The sequence below is a fragment of the Labeo rohita genome, chromosome 19 (genome assembly GCF_022985175.1).
Source record: "Labeo rohita strain BAU-BD-2019 chromosome 19, IGBB_LRoh.1.0, whole genome shotgun sequence".
NCBI lineage: Eukaryota > Metazoa > Chordata > Actinopteri > Cypriniformes > Cyprinidae > Labeo > Labeo rohita.
In genome coordinates, this window is record NC_066887.1 from 38,421,775 (window position 1) to 38,439,546 (window position 17,772).

Below are 17,772 nucleotides of genomic sequence, written 5' to 3' on the forward strand. Positions count from 1 at the left end.
GGCGACAACTGCCCGTAAAAAAAAAAGTATGTCATTGAATCATTCATTCAGATTTCAATAGTCAAACAAGTCTTAATGAAGTGACACACTGACTCCTTCATTGAATGTTTTTTTTTTTTTTTTAATGAATATATTTAAAAGACTTTAAGCAATGAACAGTTTGTCAGAACCACTAGTAAATTACGTTATTTTGTTTAGTTTTCTAATCTTTTTTTCTCCAGAATCGTGAAAGAATCGTGATCTCCAATTTATTAAAAACAACTGGGATTCTCAATTAATCCAGAATCGTGAAGCTCTTGTTTACATGTTGTTTATTTCTGCATATAATTCATTAAAATGGAACTTTAATTTCATAAAGTTCAAAATGCACCTACATTTTTTTGCATTTTGTCTTTTTCAGTTGAATAAAGGACTATTTTTCCTATGTATTTCTTCATTGAGGATTTCTTAAGAAAAATTTAAAAATCTCGTCTCGTGTCTCGTCACATCCCTATTCAGTAGGCTACTTTTTTTATTTTTTTTTATTTTAGAGCACTATTTATTTTCCATTCAGTATCTATTTTAAAAACTATCGGTCAATTAATCGGTATCAGCCAGTGTGGTCCAACCTAGTTATCGGTCGACATCTACTCAGTACACAGACGATGAACTTACACGTGATTTGTAGTAGTGATGGGAAGTTTGGATCATTTTACCGACTCTGACCTTTGAGTGTCGTTCAGCAAAATGAACAAATCGTTTAAGAACGACCCGTGGATGCGCATCCCAGAGCCTGTGCTACATGAGCTTTTGTGCTTAAAAAGTATACTCATTTTTATGTTTCGAAAAAAAATGAACAATCATTTGGCTAGATAAGACCCTTCTTCCTCGGCTGGGATCGTTTAGAGCCTTTGAAGCTGCATTTAAACTACACTTTGGATGTTCAAAATCGGGGCACCAATGAAGTCCATTATATGGAGAAAAATCCTGAAATGTTTTCCGCAAAAACCATAATTTCTGTACATGATCCCTTACTGAAATTACATTGGATTTATTAGCAGTCACATGATAATGAGTTGTTACAGATTTTGCTGACTTCATGTGATTTATGTTGTAAATATTATGACTCCACACTCTTACTACAGCTACTCCAGTCAATCACTGCAGTTCTTCAGACACTCTGAGACAAACTCCATCAAAAGGCAAAATGAGTTGTAGAATAATTTATCATTTTTAATATTTTTAGAGGAACAAAGGATCTTAACACAATAAAACGGGTTTCAAAACAAATATAATTGCGCAAAAATAGTTCTATAATTAATTTGAACAGATATCCATCGCAAAAGACAATTTACAGAATAAAGCTTCATCTCTTTACATAATCATACAAAACCCATAATTCCACAGTCAGCAGAAAATCACATCAATTAATATCATTTCAGATGTGAAATTACAAAAAAAAAAAAAAAAAAAAAAACACACACAGCTCATGACATGATGACAAACTGTGTTTAACACAACAGCAAAACCTTAAAAGGTGAAAGTTCATTGATTCAGTCAGTAAAAGACCTGCAGAAGAACACTGATGTGTGTGTGTATGTGTGTGTGTGACATCATTCTTCATCATTCTGTGACATCAGTGTGTGTGTGTGTGTGAGATCAGGTCACCTGTACTGGTGATCAGAGTCCTGCAGCGCTGTGATAGTGGTGAGACGATGGTCCTGCGGCGATGAGCTGTTTCTGGATCAGTGTGATGTGACGTGTTTCTACAGCGCTGCGATCTTGCTGGCTTCACGTACTCCACTGAGATACGCACCCGTCACCGTCTGAGGAAAGTGTCTGTTTGTGGCCTGCAGAAATACAACCAATTAACAACAACAAACATATTTAATCATCTAGTAACAATTAGTGATGCAACAACACAGTTTGCCCACTGTTCAATAAATAATTTGGTTATTTAATAAGAGTTTTGGTTTGGTTCTGTGTTTTATACTCGGGCACAGGAACAGTAGTAGATCACGATACTCTCTCTCTCTCTCTCTCTCTCTCTCACTGCTTTTGTTATATTTGTGTGTCTCTCATAGGCTGGTCAAGATTACTACTTTTTGTTTGGTGATATATTGCTCCAGAAGTAACTGTGATGAATGATATTATTTTTTATCATTTTTGTCATTTTTTGGCTATTTTATGTCACCGACTATATAATGATAATATTTCAGCAGTATCAATCAGTACTAGTCATTGCAGTTACAGTGTTACACCAACAGGTGGCGGCAATGGACCGTCTTTATGAGTGTGAGTGTGAGTGTGTGTGTGTGTGTGTGTGTGTGTGTGTGTGTGTGTGTGTGTGGTTTCGTTTTTATATCCTGGTGGGGACCTAACCCTGAATACACACAGACTCATGGGGACTCGTGTCACCGTGGGGACCTAAATTGTGGTTCCCATGGGTACAAAAGCTTATAAATCATACAGAATGAGTTTTTTTGAGAATATAAAAATGCAGAAAGTTTTCTGTGAGGGTTAGGTTTAGGGGTAGGGTTAGGAGACAGAAAATACAGTGTGGACAGTTTAAAACCACTGCGCCTATGGAGAGTCCCCACAAGGACAATAAATCAGACGTGTGTGTGTGTGTGTGTGTGTGTGTGTGTGTGTGTGTGTGTGTCTCTACAGTGCTGTGACCATTTTAGTGGCATGTGCGACTAAAAACTCCTGCGTGCGACTGAAAAAATATTTATGAGCATCAGTGCGACTGACCCCAGCAGCATATTTGTGTTTGCGCTGAGGGGAGATTCAACAGTTTCTATGTGTTTTTGCAGCGTTGAGTAATGAATCACACACATATCTCACCAATCCTCTCATAAACTAAGTGTAAATAAGAGATTGATTGTGCAGTGTAGAGAGATTCACTCATTATAATGGAACTTTGCGATGAACTAAGATGAGTGACAGATTTAATGATTATTGAGGGAGTTTGTAAATGAGACACTGATTTAATACAACAGTTCAATAAACAAGAAGTTAATATTAAGTGACTTACATTGTCTGATATAACACTATTGCCTGATTTTGCTCTATTTCGTCGTCAAAAGTAGTTTGAAACAGTCACAACTGAGCCGCTGCACATCTCCATTCAAACACAGCGCTGTTTCCTTTATGAATGAACGTGTGTTTTTAAACGAATCTAGTGAGTCAATGAATCAATGTCTCATTCATAAAGACACTCACTTGCTTTATTCCTGAATGAATCAGCTGTTTGAATGAATCAAATGAATGAATGATTCAGTAATTATGATTTCAGTTATTTAAATCATTTAATATTTCTGTATTCAAAATTTAATATTTAAAACATTAATCTCAGCATGAATTTATGAATTTGATTGCTTTCATGTCACCTCTGAGCCTCATTAAACATATGAAAATACACCTACGAGACACTTCTGTGTTCTTCTGTGCACCTCTGTAGTCCTAATTCATTTGTTAATACTGATTTCATTTGATTGGTCACTTATTCTTATTCTGCTTGTTCTTATTCTGTTGTTGTAATTAGAAATTTTAAAGGATGCACGTGCAAGAAAGACGACGACAGCGGCTCTCAAAAACACAAGTCAATATAGAATATACACATACACTTTCAGAGAATGATGAGCACAGACGAATATCAACCGTCCATAGTGTCTGACACAATGGAAGCTGCTTCAAAGATTTTAAAATTAATTATGAAACTTTCATTTCAGCTGTAAAGCAGCTCAACAGAAGACAACGCAGTCATTATTCAGACCAACTGATTCAGTTCAGTTCAGTGACAGTGACACATTTTGTCATGAATGATTTACTCGTCCACCACAATGATGTAAATCAATGAGTCTTTGCTCAAATATGAACATATTCAAAATAAACACTGACCAGTAATCGACGTGCATGAGAATTAAACACAGCTCACGAATCCTCACCTCTCCGGCGAAGAACAGCTTCCCCTGGACGTCTTCGGCGATGATGTCGTAGGCCTCGCCGCTGCCGCCCGTCTTCACGAAGCTGTAGGACATCCGAGACCACGGGTCTCTGCTCCAGTGAGTCACGAAGAACCGGACCGGATCCGGAACGTCCTGCGGAGCAACGTCAGAAACACAGAGTCCGAATGAGCCGAGACCACAGCGAACACGATCGACGCATCAGCGAGATTACACACTGAGCAAATGACGTCACCTGCTCCTGAAACAGCTCCCTGAGGACGCTCATGCACAGATCCACCACCTGAGAGTCCTGGAGATCTCTGAGCAGAGACAGAGCGTCGCCCGTGATCACCGTCATCAGCACACACTCGTCACCCTGCACACACACACACACACACACATTGTTTCCATACCATGAAAGTCAATGGCTGCCAGCAACTGTTTCTTTCACAACATTCTTCAACAGAAAGAAGAAACTCATACAGGTTTGAAACAACAGAAGGTGAGTAAACGATTTTTGGGTGAACTGTCCCTTTAAGAGCGACAGGTGTAAATGAGAGTTCATCTCGTGTTCAGAAAGGAGCGTCGCACCTGCGGACACATGTCGTAGAACACGCTGAACAGGCCTCTCTTCTCCGGACAGGGCGGGACGTGGCCGAAATAATCCGCTCCCTGGATTTTACCGTCCCAAAAGCGCGTGGGGAACTGGAGCGCCACCTGAAACGAAGCGTGGAGCGGTGAGCGCTTTAGCGGGCGAGAGACATTGACAAACACAACACAACACTCACTCGCCTTCTCAATGACTCCGGCTCCCAGACTGTGGATGGCTTTGAGCTTCCTGTCGGGCAGAGGAGGACTGAATCCGATGACGTTCTTCTGCAGCAAAGCCAGCGGCGCCGTCACCAGAACCTGCGACACACGGCGTCCGTCAGACGGATGAGGTGAAAAAACACGACAGAACGGTGAGGAGCGACTGTGACCAACCTTCTGTGCGCTCCAGCGAGAGCCGCAGCTCGACGTCACCGTCACTCCCTCTCCAGAATAATCCACGTGCTGCACCTGCAAACACACACCTGAGCGTGAGCTCATGAAAGCGTGACGGCGGTGAGGAGCAGCAGCGTGTGTGTGTTTGAGCTGAAATACCGCGGTATTGAGCCTGATGTCGAGTCCCTGAGCGAGTTTGTGCAGGACAGACGAGTATCCGTCAGTGAGCAGCGTGTGATCACCAGAGAACTGAGCGAAACACTCGTTATGATCCCACGAGCGCGCCGACACCTGCGCACACACACACACACACACACACAGATATACATGAACAACACCCTCAACCAATGTTCCCTCTAAGCTGCGGCCGCACAGAAGAAATAATGTGCCATTACAAATAATGTAACATGAGTTGAGAAAGACATTTGATCGTATTCTAGTAAAAGTGAAATAATTGCAATGCTCCGGTTACAATCGGTGAATGCGGTTTACAGGTTTCACAGAAAGAGAACAATATGCACCACATGAGTCACTGTAGAAACCCAACAGCCTACTTTAATAGTTGCGGACAAAATAGTTCAACACGAGAGTCAACGCAATCACATGTGAAATAAAACTTACAGAACAACAATTTACAGATCATGTACTCATCCCTTGTCATCCAAGATGTTCATGTCTTTTTTTCTTCAGTCATAGAGAAATTGTTTTTTTGAGGAAAACATTTCAGGATTTTTCTCCATATAATGGACTGATATGGTGCCCCGAGTTTGAACTTCCAAAATGTAGTTTAAATGCGGCTTCAAACGATCACAAATGCGGTTGTAAACGATCCCAGCCGAGGAAGAAGAGTCTTATCTAGCGAAACGATTTTCATAAAAATAATACAATTTATATACTGTTTAATCTCAAATGCTCGTCTTGTCTTTCTCTCCCTGAACTCTGTGTATTCTGGCTCAAGACAGTTAGTGTATGTCGAAAAACTCCAATCGTATTTTCTCCCTCAACTTCAAAAATCATTTCAAAATCATCCTACATCACTGCAGAAGAACAGACACAGTGTTTGCAAAGAAGATCAAACACCCTTAACAAAAAAGGTAAAACAGTGATTTTGAAGTTGAGGGAGAACATGAGATGGGAGTTTTTCCACATACACTAACTGACATGAACCGCAACAAACACAGTCCAGACAGAGAAAGACAAGATGAGCGTTTGACATTAAAAAGTATAGAAATTGTATTATTTTAATGAAAACAACTGATCGTTTCACTAGATAAGACCCTTCTTCCTTGACTGGGATCGTTTACAACCGCATTTGTGATCGTTTGAAGCTGCATTTAAACTGAATTTCGGAAGTTCAAACTCGGGGCACCATATCAGTCCATTATATGGAGAAAAATCCTGAAATGTTTAACTCAAAAAACATAATTTCTTTTTTTACAACTGAAGAAAGAAAGACATGAACATCTTGGATGACAAGATGTGAATCACATTATATGTGAATCTCTGTTTAGGAAGTGAACTTCTCCTTTAAAGAAGAGTGGCTTGATTAAATAGCAAATGATGGGCACAGAACCGTAACAAACTCATTTACAGTCACACACAGATTTACTGTGTAAACTGTACTTCATAGTGATGTTTAGATAGCGATATAAGAACTCACATGATCAAATATTTAACTTACAGATCTCAGTTTAAATGCTTCTGTCTGTCATGATATTATATTTTATTATTTTAGGCCTATATATGGTCCACAGTGGACAAAAACGTCCATCTCAAAAAAACTGTCATAAAAATGTGAAGGTTTGGAGCACAGACTTAAGAAAACCCATGGCAGATTATTGTTGAAGTAGAAAAAGTTTAAAAAGTGAAACCAAAAAAAAGTTATAGAGGTTTAAATTTAAGAAAATGCTTTATGAACAATACTTTATATAAAATATATATTTTATAAACATGTTAAACTCTAAACTTGCTAGAAAACCAAAGCCATAAATCTGAACAAGTTGTGTTCCAAATTTGAGGTTGAGATCTCAAAAAAATGAGCTTTCAGTAAGATTTTGTTTGGGTGCAGTACCAGATTTTCCCCATCAGATTCCAGCAAAACTTGAATTGATTTGCAGTAGAGTTTTTCTATTTCAAATATTACAAGAATGCACACAATTTTGTTTATGACACACATACAAACCACACTCTGACATCCATAACAACACACCCACACGATTATAGCTGCATTATTTATCCAATTGTCTCTATAATACGCAGAAACAGAAAACAGGAATAAAGTGAGTATTGGCCAAATAAAACAAAAATAGGACCATCTGGTAAAAATTTTTCAAAATTTAATTTTGAAGCTTTGCCAACAGAACGAAAGTCTATTAACCAAAACTGCATAATTTTACAGTTCAATGTCACTGTGATTAAAAGCAGCAGTTTTAATGGGCTTCAATGGTCCTGAGAGGAACTATATTTCTACCAAGTGCAAAATAGATTTATTAAAGGAAATGGGGGTGAAATAGTAACAATCCCCAAAAAACACACACCTGTGCTAATATTTATGCAGCTGGCAATAACACAGGCAACATGATCAAAAAAAAAGAACTGAAAAGGACAAAAATGTCCAAAAGGTTAACACATATTTGACCTTGTTTTTTCTCTTCTGCTCATCAAGACTGGGTTTGTTTGATCAAAATAACAGTAATATTGTGAAATATTATTGCAATTATTGGTTTCCTGTTTTAAGATACTTTCAAATGTAATGTATTTCTGTGATATCACAGATCCCAAAAAATATTAAGCAGCACAACTGTTCCTAACACTGATAATAATCAGAAGGATCATGTGACACTGAAGACTGGAGTAAAGATGCTGAAAATCCAGCTGCGCATCACAGAAATAAATAAATTTACTCACACACACACACACACACACACACACACACACACACCCTGATCCAGTGTGCTTCCGCAGGCATATTCCAGGTTACTGAGATGAAAGTGCAGAACTTTCTCCTCCAGGTCGGTGAACTGAAGTCCAGACTCCTGCAGGAACGTCTTGTACACTTCCTGGATCTTCTCTGAACATCCGGCACAATACGAACAGACAAACCCACATCAGTTTTACCCTCAACTGCAGCATTACACCAGATCTGATTTTTTATGGATGAAGTGTTGCTGCTCAAGACAAATTTCTCCAAAGGGAGACAATAAAAGTAAACCAAACTATAATGGATGATCAGTGCATCACGTGACGTGAGTCTCACCGCCCAGCGGTGCATCCTGGGACTGGGACTTGTCTTTCCTCCACTCGGAGACGGCGTCCAGCACGGCGTTAAAGTGGAAGTCCATGCGTTTGTCCAGAGCCGGATCGGTGACGTGTCCGCCTTCCTGAATGAGCTCGCAGCGCACGCCCAACTTATGCATCCGCAGACCCAACTCAACACAAACACAGCAACAGCAGATCCGTCACAACACACACCGCAACCACACAGACTGTATGTGCGTGTGTGTGTGTGTGTGTGTGTTACCTGCTCGCACATCAGAGCGATGGGGTTGTTCACGCAGCCGTTCACAATCTGAGCTCCGCGCCCCACCGTCACACCCAGCGTCGTATCGTCCCAAACTCGCCCTCCGATTCGATCCCTGGCCTCCAGAACCACCACCTGTCCACCAATCACAAAACACACCATACACACCACACACATCTTATAAAACAGACCGTTCGGCTCTTTATTCTGACCGGACGGCCAAAGTATAATAATTGTTCATTTAATATTTTAATTTTCATTAATAATGAACTATTTTTATTTGCAAGAATAAATGTATTTTGTTTTTGTTTTAAACAGAGACAGAAATGTTTTAATTTTCAGTCTCTCTCCAGTCAGTCCAGAACCACAACAGCTTTTTATAATAATTAAAATCTCTCTTGGACAGACGGAAGGGAGCTGAGATGAATTTAATCATTACAAACACACAAACAAGCAACAACGGTATAACTTTGCCAACATTTGTTTTATTATTGTCATAAATCATTCCGTTAACCCAGTCGCAGCTACTGCAATCTGCAATTGAGGGGACCGGCCTGTGGTCCCCACAATGTTAAAAAAATATTAAAAATAGTAAATGGTGTTTATCTGAAAGTGTAATGATGCAAACACGTTTTCTGTGAGGGCTAGGTTTAGGGTTAGGGTTGGGTTAGGGGATACACAATATCGTTTGGTCAGTATAAAAACTATAGAAGTCTATGGAAAGTGTGTGTGTGTGTGTGTGTGTGTGTGTGTGTGTGTGTGTGTGGTTACTTGAGAAAACAGTTTTTACAGTTTAATATGCTGCTGTTCAAAAGTTTGGGATCAGTGAAGTTATTTTTTTTTTTTTAAAGAAGTTTCTTGTGCTCATCATTTGATACAAATACAGAATATTATTTCACAAAATAATACTGTGAAATATTATCGCAATTTAAAATAAAAGTTTTATATTTTAATATAGTTTAAAATATAATTTATTCCAGTGATCAAAGCTGAATTTTTAGCATCATTACTCCAGTCTCCATCCTTCTGATGATCATCAATGTTGGAAACACTTGTGTTGCTTAATATTTTTTGGGACCTGTGATATTTTTTCAGGATTCTTTGATAAATAAAAAGTTAAAAAGAACAGCGTTTATTCAAAATAGAATTTGTGTTACTTTTATTCTGCAAGGATGTGTTAAATGGATAAAGTGTTAGTAAAGACTTGTATTGTTAGAAAAGATGTCCATTTTGAATAAATTCTGTGCTTTTGAAGTTTTTATTCAAAGAAAAAAAAATATCACAGGTTCCATAAATAAATATTAAATAAAAATAAAAATAAGCAGCACAACTGTTTCTAACAGTGATAATAAATCAGCATATCAGAATGATTTCTGAAGGATCATGTGACACTGAAGACTGGAGTAATGATGCTGAAAATTCAGCTACGCATTATAAAAATAAATACTATTTTAAAATATATTTAAATGGAAAGCTGCTGTTTTAAACTGTCATACTATTTCACAATATTAGTGTTTGTTCTGTATTTCTGATCAAATAAATGCAGCTTTGATGAGCAGAAGAAACTTCTTTGGAAAACATTAGAAATCCTGTCGTAGTGATTCAGAACGTTTTAATCCGTATTAATCCAGAAACTCAGCGTCGTACCTGCATGCCGAAGTTCTGGAGCTGTCGAGCAGCAGCGAGTCCCGCGACGCCCGCGCCGATCACCAGCACCTTCTGCGCAGACGCACGGAGAGACGCCCATATTATTACACATGCGGTCACCGCACACATTACACTCTGCTGCTTTTCCTTTGTTTTCCTGTGCTCATGACAGTATGGAAGAAGTTCAACATTCAAAAATCACACCTTTCCTTTTTGCTGTGCGCCTCATGTTTATGAACACAACAACAAGGGAACGGCTCCTTACACTGAGACACTGTTTTCATGACAAAGACATTTCCCCCTTAAACTCTCACGAGCGTGACGATTCTCCACATTCTCACTCATCACTATCAAACACAACGGCGCTTTCATCGTCTCACGTTGTGCTGTGACTCGGGCAGCAGCGGCCATTTGATCTGCAGCGCTCCGGTGTTGATCAGGCCCTTCCGGGTCATGAAGTACAGAACCCTGTCCAGCTCCTGCACGCAGCGGACGCGCACCAGACCGCGCACGATCACGTGAGGAGCGCACTTCTGCAGCGTCAAAACCTCCTGCACACAAACGGCAAACGTGACAGAACGTCAACACAATGCAGACGCAGCAGGTTAGACACAGATTCTCTGGGGTTTATCCTGCCCTGACACACTCAAACAAGTCCAAACCTGCTCTGAGCCGAGATCTCCTGCGGACGGGAGACGCTTCGGTGCTTATAAACACGATAATGATGAGAGACTAAACCCGACTAAAACCGAGAAAGCCTTTTGAACGTCCCGTTACTCGAAGCGCCTGCACGTAAACTATTCGTCACCTTGCAGTCTCGGTTCCAGGCCGCCAGCACCAGGTTCCTCAGCGCCAGATACATGGTGGGATCTCTGGAGAACTCTGGGAACTCGTACAGCTCGTCCAGCTCCATCATGTCGGGTCTGACGCACAAGGCCTTCCCACACTCGTTCGGCTGATAGAAGGGCTGGAAATAGGGCGAGAGTCCAGGAACTACACACACACACACACACACACACACACACACAATCGATCACTGTGATGTTCGCGGTTCAGCCAATATCTGCCAAATAAACCCCGATTACAAGACGACACCACAGCTGTAAACATACATATATATCAGCATACGTCAGTAGTGATTAGTCACAGTACATTCAGACAACTGCAAGTGCTCTGTTTAAATATGCAAATGAGGCATTCTCTTATTAAATATGCACTAATTTGCATAAACATCCAGAACAGAAATCTGAACATTTTTTTGATTCTGGATTTTTCTTTTCATCACTCCATAAATTAGAAAATACTGTCAACAGACAGGAAACAAACACATTTTTACCATGTTTTAGGAATAAACAGTTGTAAAAACAACACTGAACAAACCTCCACAACACACAGAGGAATAAAACTGTAACTTTCATGTTTGCAAAAGAAAAAAACTCTTTAAGAATATGGATTGGAACTCAAATCTACACAAGGTTCGTACAGATAATCTAAAATGAAATACCAGGACTTTTCAAGCACTATTTTTTATAGATCTGTATCACGCTTGAAAAATGTGGGTCTCTATTCGCACTTTGAATATTGAGAGAGTGGCCTGGCCTGCTTTGATTATGGCTGCACTTATTGTTTGCACTTAATACGACTATTTTTGTTTATATTTGTAAAAAGATCTTCAGTTAGGAGGTCAAACGTTCTAGAAGCTCATAATTCATGTACAGTTCTAATGTCTGAAGAGAATCACATGAAATCATACAGGAGAGACGCCAGTCAGTTGAGTTTGTAATGTATGTAAATGCAGGAAATGGGATTCAAATTGAAAACATTTTCCCTCCTTTTGCGTCCCCCCCACCTCCCCACTTCTCAAACCAAAGTTACACCCTTGCACTGCATCATGGTATATGTGGGATATTCACATTGAATTTTATTACAGGAGTAATGGTTTATAATTATAGTATGTGTGTATTTGTGATGAAGCTATAGCATGTGTGCATTTATACTGAATGTTTTTACACTACCGTTTTTCATACAAATAGGCTACATATAAAACTATGTAGTTATATTTTTACCATGGTATTGAGGTGCCATTATGTGTGGTTTTAACTGTGTTTATCATGATTTAAAATGAATGCTTGCTACTATGGGAGACCAATGCTTAATAAAAAAAACTGGGTCAGATCAATTTTTCCAGATGTTACTGATTGATAATGAACAAAAATTTACCTCTGCATCCTCAAGCTACTATCAAATTTCTAAGAGACAAAAAAGTGATATTACTACTATTATTATTATTATTATTATTATTATTATTATTATCATTATCATTATCAGACAACCCAAACCTGTTTCTTGTTTTGAAACAATATAACTCATTAGAACATGAGGATATTAATTTTTCTATTTACATATTTATTTTGTTAGTGAAAATAATGGTCAGGCTTCTACAACTTTCACTTCGGAGCAAAAATCTGACTTTAAACTTGAAAGAAATAAAGATTTGACATTTATCGTGATTATTATTGATATCGACTGATATGAAAACAATTATTGTGATCATTTTAATGCCCATATCAGGTCAGGACTCGGAGCGCGGATCACGAATCATTTGACTTGGATCTGCCCTGCGTTCCATTCGGAGGGACTCATCCCTATGCCCTGATCCCTTCAAAGTGTTCACCCTCCGGAGTGACAGCGTCAAAGGGTTGAAGGGTGTAGGGGACCAAACAACTGTTTCTTGAAGTGCCCTTCTGCGTCATCATCCCGTGACCAAATGGAGGCGCCGTCATCATGGAAAGAATCAGCGCAAAGGATGATGGGGGCACAAAGTGTCCATCAATTGAACCCTTCGAAATCCTTCATGCCGAAGGCCCCTTTGAAGTGGCCAGTTTTGAGCACTTCAGTTTGGAATTATTGTTTTCACTCCAAAGTGCCCTTCGGAGGATATAACCCGTTCGGAAAGCACCGCTGGACTTCAAATCACGTATCGCGCATCATTTGATTTGAATCATTCAATTCGTGAAATAATTCACAAACCCGTTCTGAATCAGATAATCTGCGATATGCGGTTGAGTTTTGAAAAGCTCAGTTTTACCAATCATTACATGCTTTTTAAAAGTGTTACAAGCGATGTCGAAATTTGAAAATAAATGCCTCTTTTAATTAGTATGTATGACGGAGTCACGAGTCTGAATCAATCGGAGCGGTTCCAGCGTAACTGACTCAATTGATTCGGTTCATCTGTTCCTCTTTGCGTTTTTCAGCCATGTTTACACAACACGGTCAGCACTACTACTGGCTTAACTAGTTTTATGAAATGAACTGAAATAAGTGAAAAAGGTATGATATTTTTTTGAACTGTGTGAAAAGATGTGTGCTTATTGACTAAATTAAACACTTATGTCTTAGAATATTGCTATTTTCGAAGGGGTTTTCCAGGCCTTAAGTTTCAGAAAGTCAAATTCAAGCACTTCAAGAACTTTAAGCACCTCGTACGAACCCCGTCTACAGACGCAAATAGATAATAAGATAAACATTTCAAAGTGTGTTTTGGATGTTTTCTTTCCAAAATCAACCAGTGCCAGAGTTTTATCCAGTAAATGACTCACTGTGAGGTTGAGCAGCTCGCCGTTGCTCGGGCCGCTGGTTGCCGTGGGGCTGGTTGCTAGGGGAGGCGGACGGGCTCATGCCCACACAGTCGGGGTAATAGGCGGAGAGGAACGGACTGGCGGGACTGTCCTTAAACAGCGGCGGCAGGATGAGCATGGAGAGCCACCAGCTGTCCGTGACGCCGGCCACACGCTAATCACAACAACACACATCAACACAATGACGTTACAGCACGGCCAAAATGCCATCAGATGTTGCTGAACTGCATGCTTTTTCATGAATGTGGATGGAAGTGTTTTAATGCTGTGATAGTGCATGAGGTGAAGATGCTGCTGTTGTTTTACCACGTCCTCCGGCTGAGAGCACGCGTCACTTCCTTCCACCTGCGGAACACAAGCACACACACACACACACACAGTGAGAGAACGGCACACGCTCCGGCGACACGGCGTATCGTGAAGCGCTTCTTACTTTGACGCTGTTGAGCTTCATCCCGCAGCGGTACGACGAGGCCAGCGCGGCCGTCAACTGCGTCTCTTTACTCAGCTGACGCCATTTACCGCAGTCGGCTTTAGTGCACTGAACCTGAGGAACACACGTGCAGACACACGATTAACGTCTTCGGTCACAGAACACGCACTTCAACACCGACTATAATCTCCCACTGACTCAAACAGTCCTTCATTTGGATTTGATAGAATTCACCGAAAAAAGTCTCACCCAGTAGGGCAGCTGCTGGTCGGCCATGAAGGCTTTGAGGCTGGGTTCGCTCTTCCCGTTGCCGGTCCAAACCCGCTTCCACGAGGAGAAGGTCTCGTATCCGTCTTTATGACTGCAGGAGCACAGACGTGCGGTTAGCGTGACGCGCGGCAGCGGCAGGCATTCGCCTCCATAGCCATCAGCACTCACCTCCTGTAGTAATGGTCGAAGCACTCGTTACAGAAGTGCTCGCCGCACGACAGGTGATACCAGCGCGACGTGTAGCCGTTTCTCGCACACCTGATGAAGACGGACGGAGCGGGACGAGCGATTGAGAGATCAGCAGTTCAACACACTCACCTCAAAACACTCAACACAACAACGGGTTTGAACGACTAGAGAGAGAAAGACACACACACACACTCACACATTCGGCCTCATTCATGAAACCTGCGTAAATTCTGAGTAATTTGTGCATAAAACAGACCTTCACGAAAACTGTCCTGCAGATTCACAAACGCTTCATAAATGTCTGATTTTATTGTTAAACATGTACGTTAATGAATTCCAGTAATTCGTAAATAGTGCGCTTGTGCACGCCCATTTACAATTATCATAATCAATAGTCAATAATTACAATTATCAGGTTTGGCTGCAGTATATTGCATAAATGCAAAAAAAGACTACTAGGCCATATGCCTAACAAACCGGCTCATCGCCCCACAGTAGAGAGGGGCGGGGTGAGCAGAGCTCATTAGCATTTAAAGCAAAATAAATGTGGGTGGGTCTTCCCCCAGAAAATAAATACTGGAGGATGTCATTTACTGTAGTCTGCTGCAGTGTAAATATTCCGCCTTGTTGGCAGGGGCTACATTACGTCCGCCCGCGAGTGTAACAACATTACAAAAGACGCTGATTAAATGACATTGCCATGGGCGTAAATGATAACGCGTGTCACACTGTTTTTGGCGCAAGAGACCCGAGTTCGCGTCCGCCCTTTGCTGAGATTGTTCTTCTCCCTTTTCACATCTCATATCACAACGGTATGGCATTTGTTTTCAATGAAGATAAAAAATAAAGAAAACAATCGAAAGTTTAAATAAAGTGTCCAGTAGGGTTAGGTGTATCTGAAGGTGCGTTCACGCCATATCAGAATTCCCGTAATTACGAGATTCCAACTTGTAAAAAGCGTTCACGTCCTCGTAGAACTCGTAATTACAACGTGTGAAGCGGGAGTCTTCTGAGAGCTACGACTTGTACCACCTGACCAATGTAGGCTCCGTTTAGGCGATGATAGTGTTGCCATAGAAAAGCATAATAATTCCAAGTCTGAGGACGTGAACAGCTCCGTGTAGAACGTCACATGTGACGTTGTCATCACGAAATGACAGTAATTATGATATGGAGTGAACGCAGCATGAGCAGCAGGAAAACTCAGATGCTTTGTTTACTAACTGCTGTGTTGTGGCCGTGCAGCAGGTGCAAGTACTTAATGAAAAAAAGGAATGGAGTTCATTTATTTGAGCCAAGTGGAATGGATTCCTCATGTATTCACTGAATTAGAGATGGTAAAAGTAGGTGGGTCCACTTTTACCATCATTGGTCTTCAAAAGTGGGTGCGTCCTGTCCCACCCACATACAATGGTTCCGGCCACGATTTAAAGGAACATGCAATAGAACGCCTCGCTGATTTTGACAAGGTAAAAAGGGTGTTGATTTACACAACCACTGAGACATTTTAAGCAAAGTATATTATAGACTTTTCATTAAGACCCTAAAGAATCATATCAACTTGTGGAAAATGGGCACCCGATGACCCCTTTAAAATGAACAGCTGGTGACGCTTTTGGTGACGCAGCGTTTTTCCAGCTGAAGCGCTTTAGCTGCTCTCATTTAGAATAATCAAAGCAGCAACGTATTACTAGTATCTTATTTGTAAGAATTTTACTAAATAAAAAAGCAGTAACCAGTAATATTGAGTTGTACGCAGTCGAACAAGTAGGATGTTTGGTGGGTATTTGTCTGGCCCGTCTCGTATTTACGGCTGGGTAAATAGTGACAGTGACGAGCGCTGTGTTTTACACTGATCAACTCAGCTGCCAAAACAAAATTAAATTCAAACAGGGCAAGGGCAAATGAACTAGCAAATATTATGGTAGTTCATCAAAATAAAGTGTCATCGGTTTGACAAAAAGAACACAAACATTTCACGCACCATTTACACGTGGAGCAGGTGTAATTTCTTCTGTACCAACTAACATTTTAAAAATACCAACATTTTCATGAATTTGAAAGTTTACATCAAAGTGGCGTTACAAACAATTTACACAAAAAATTGTTCTGCTTGTTTCATGAATGAGGCCCATTGACTCTCACAGACAGACACACACTCCCTCAATCACACACACACTCACCTCTCAGACGCACTGGCGAAACACACAGGGTATGTCGCTGGACATCCAGATTTCTCACACTTCCTGAACTTCTTCTCTGACTGATCATCATCTTCTCCAGTCTCTGGCGCTTTCCTTCTCGTCTGCAACACAAGCACACAGTCACTCTCACACACACACACACACACACACACACACACACACACACACTCTCCTGTAGATGATGCTGAGCTCTCCTGTCGTCTCTCTCACCTGTACTGCAGGTGTGCTGCTGGTGCGGCCCCGCCCACCAGAGTCCGGCCCGCCCACTGCTGCCGCTGACCGCTTCCTGCCCCGACATCGACCACCACCTGCTGAACACACACACCGTACATATATACACATGATACATACACAAATACACACACTCATACACTGAACAGATATTGTATATACACACACACACACACATATATATGTATGTATATATACACATATGCATAAATAAATTAAATATTAAATATACATTAAATATATATATATATAAACACTTGTTACACATAACACACACATGTAACACACATGAACACAGCACACATACACACTCACTTATAACACACACACTAACACAATCAGTCATACTGTATACACACTGAATCACAACCACAAACAGAGAAACACACACAGTCTGTCTCTGATTCTCATGACACAACACATGAACGTGATGAATGAGTCTCACCCGAATCCGCGAGCATTGATACCGGTGTTTCTGTTCCGCCGCTGAATATTTGACTCTTTATTCTTTAACTAGACGAACAGTTGCTCCTTTGTTCTTTAACGAAACACATTAAATCCAGCATCGTTTACTCTGCCTCATCTGCAGGAAACTCTCGACCTCACTTCCGCTCTTGCGCTTAACAACACAAATCAAAATAAAAGTCCCTCTGTCTGAACGTCTTCGCTGTCGTGTGTTGTTTTCATATGGATGCGGGACGTGTGGAAACTCGCGTTTTTTCAT

The 17,772-nt window shown here is 40.6% G+C and overlaps 1 protein-coding gene across 2 annotated transcripts; it reads right to left on the bottom strand.

Annotated features, from left to right (window-relative positions):
• Nucleotides 1-1,197: 1,197 nt before the first annotated feature.
• LOC127182140 (lysine-specific histone demethylase 2) lies at nucleotides 1,198-17,642 on the bottom strand. Of its 2 annotated transcripts, none has more exons than XM_051137270.1 (21): nucleotides 17,494-17,642; nucleotides 17,028-17,125; nucleotides 16,797-16,918; nucleotides 14,593-14,682; nucleotides 14,404-14,515; nucleotides 14,155-14,268; nucleotides 14,028-14,066; nucleotides 13,683-13,875; nucleotides 10,889-11,073; nucleotides 10,461-10,631; nucleotides 10,081-10,152; nucleotides 8,434-8,568; nucleotides 8,170-8,341; nucleotides 7,855-7,983; nucleotides 5,073-5,203; nucleotides 4,914-4,988; nucleotides 4,722-4,838; nucleotides 4,521-4,646; nucleotides 4,183-4,305; nucleotides 3,930-4,082; nucleotides 1,198-1,829 (listed from the first exon to the last, which is right to left on the bottom strand). In XM_051137270.1, the coding sequence occupies exons 1-21, from the start codon at nucleotides 17,507-17,509 to the stop codon at nucleotides 1,746-1,748; spliced, it is 2,457 nt and encodes an 818-aa protein (XP_050993227.1). In that variant the 5' UTR covers nucleotides 17,510-17,642; the 3' UTR covers nucleotides 1,198-1,745. The 2 variants fall into 2 exon arrangements, with proteins under 2 accessions (XP_050993227.1, XP_050993226.1); XM_051137269.1 differs by having other exon boundaries at nucleotides 17,028-17,128.
• Between the last annotated feature and the right edge of the window lie 130 nt (nucleotides 17,643-17,772).

Bases quoted from the DNA above. Each gene is read 5' to 3' on its own strand.
- LOC127182140 (XM_051137269.1), bottom strand. The intron at 14,269-14,403 runs GTGAGACTTTTT...TGTGTTCCTCAG, and splicing joins ACCAGCAGCTGCCCTACTGG to GTTCAGTGCACTAAAGCCGA. The intron at 8,342-8,433 runs GTAACACACACA...GTTTGTGTTGAG, and splicing joins TCGCTCTGATGTGCGAGCAG to TTGGGTCTGCGGATGCATAA.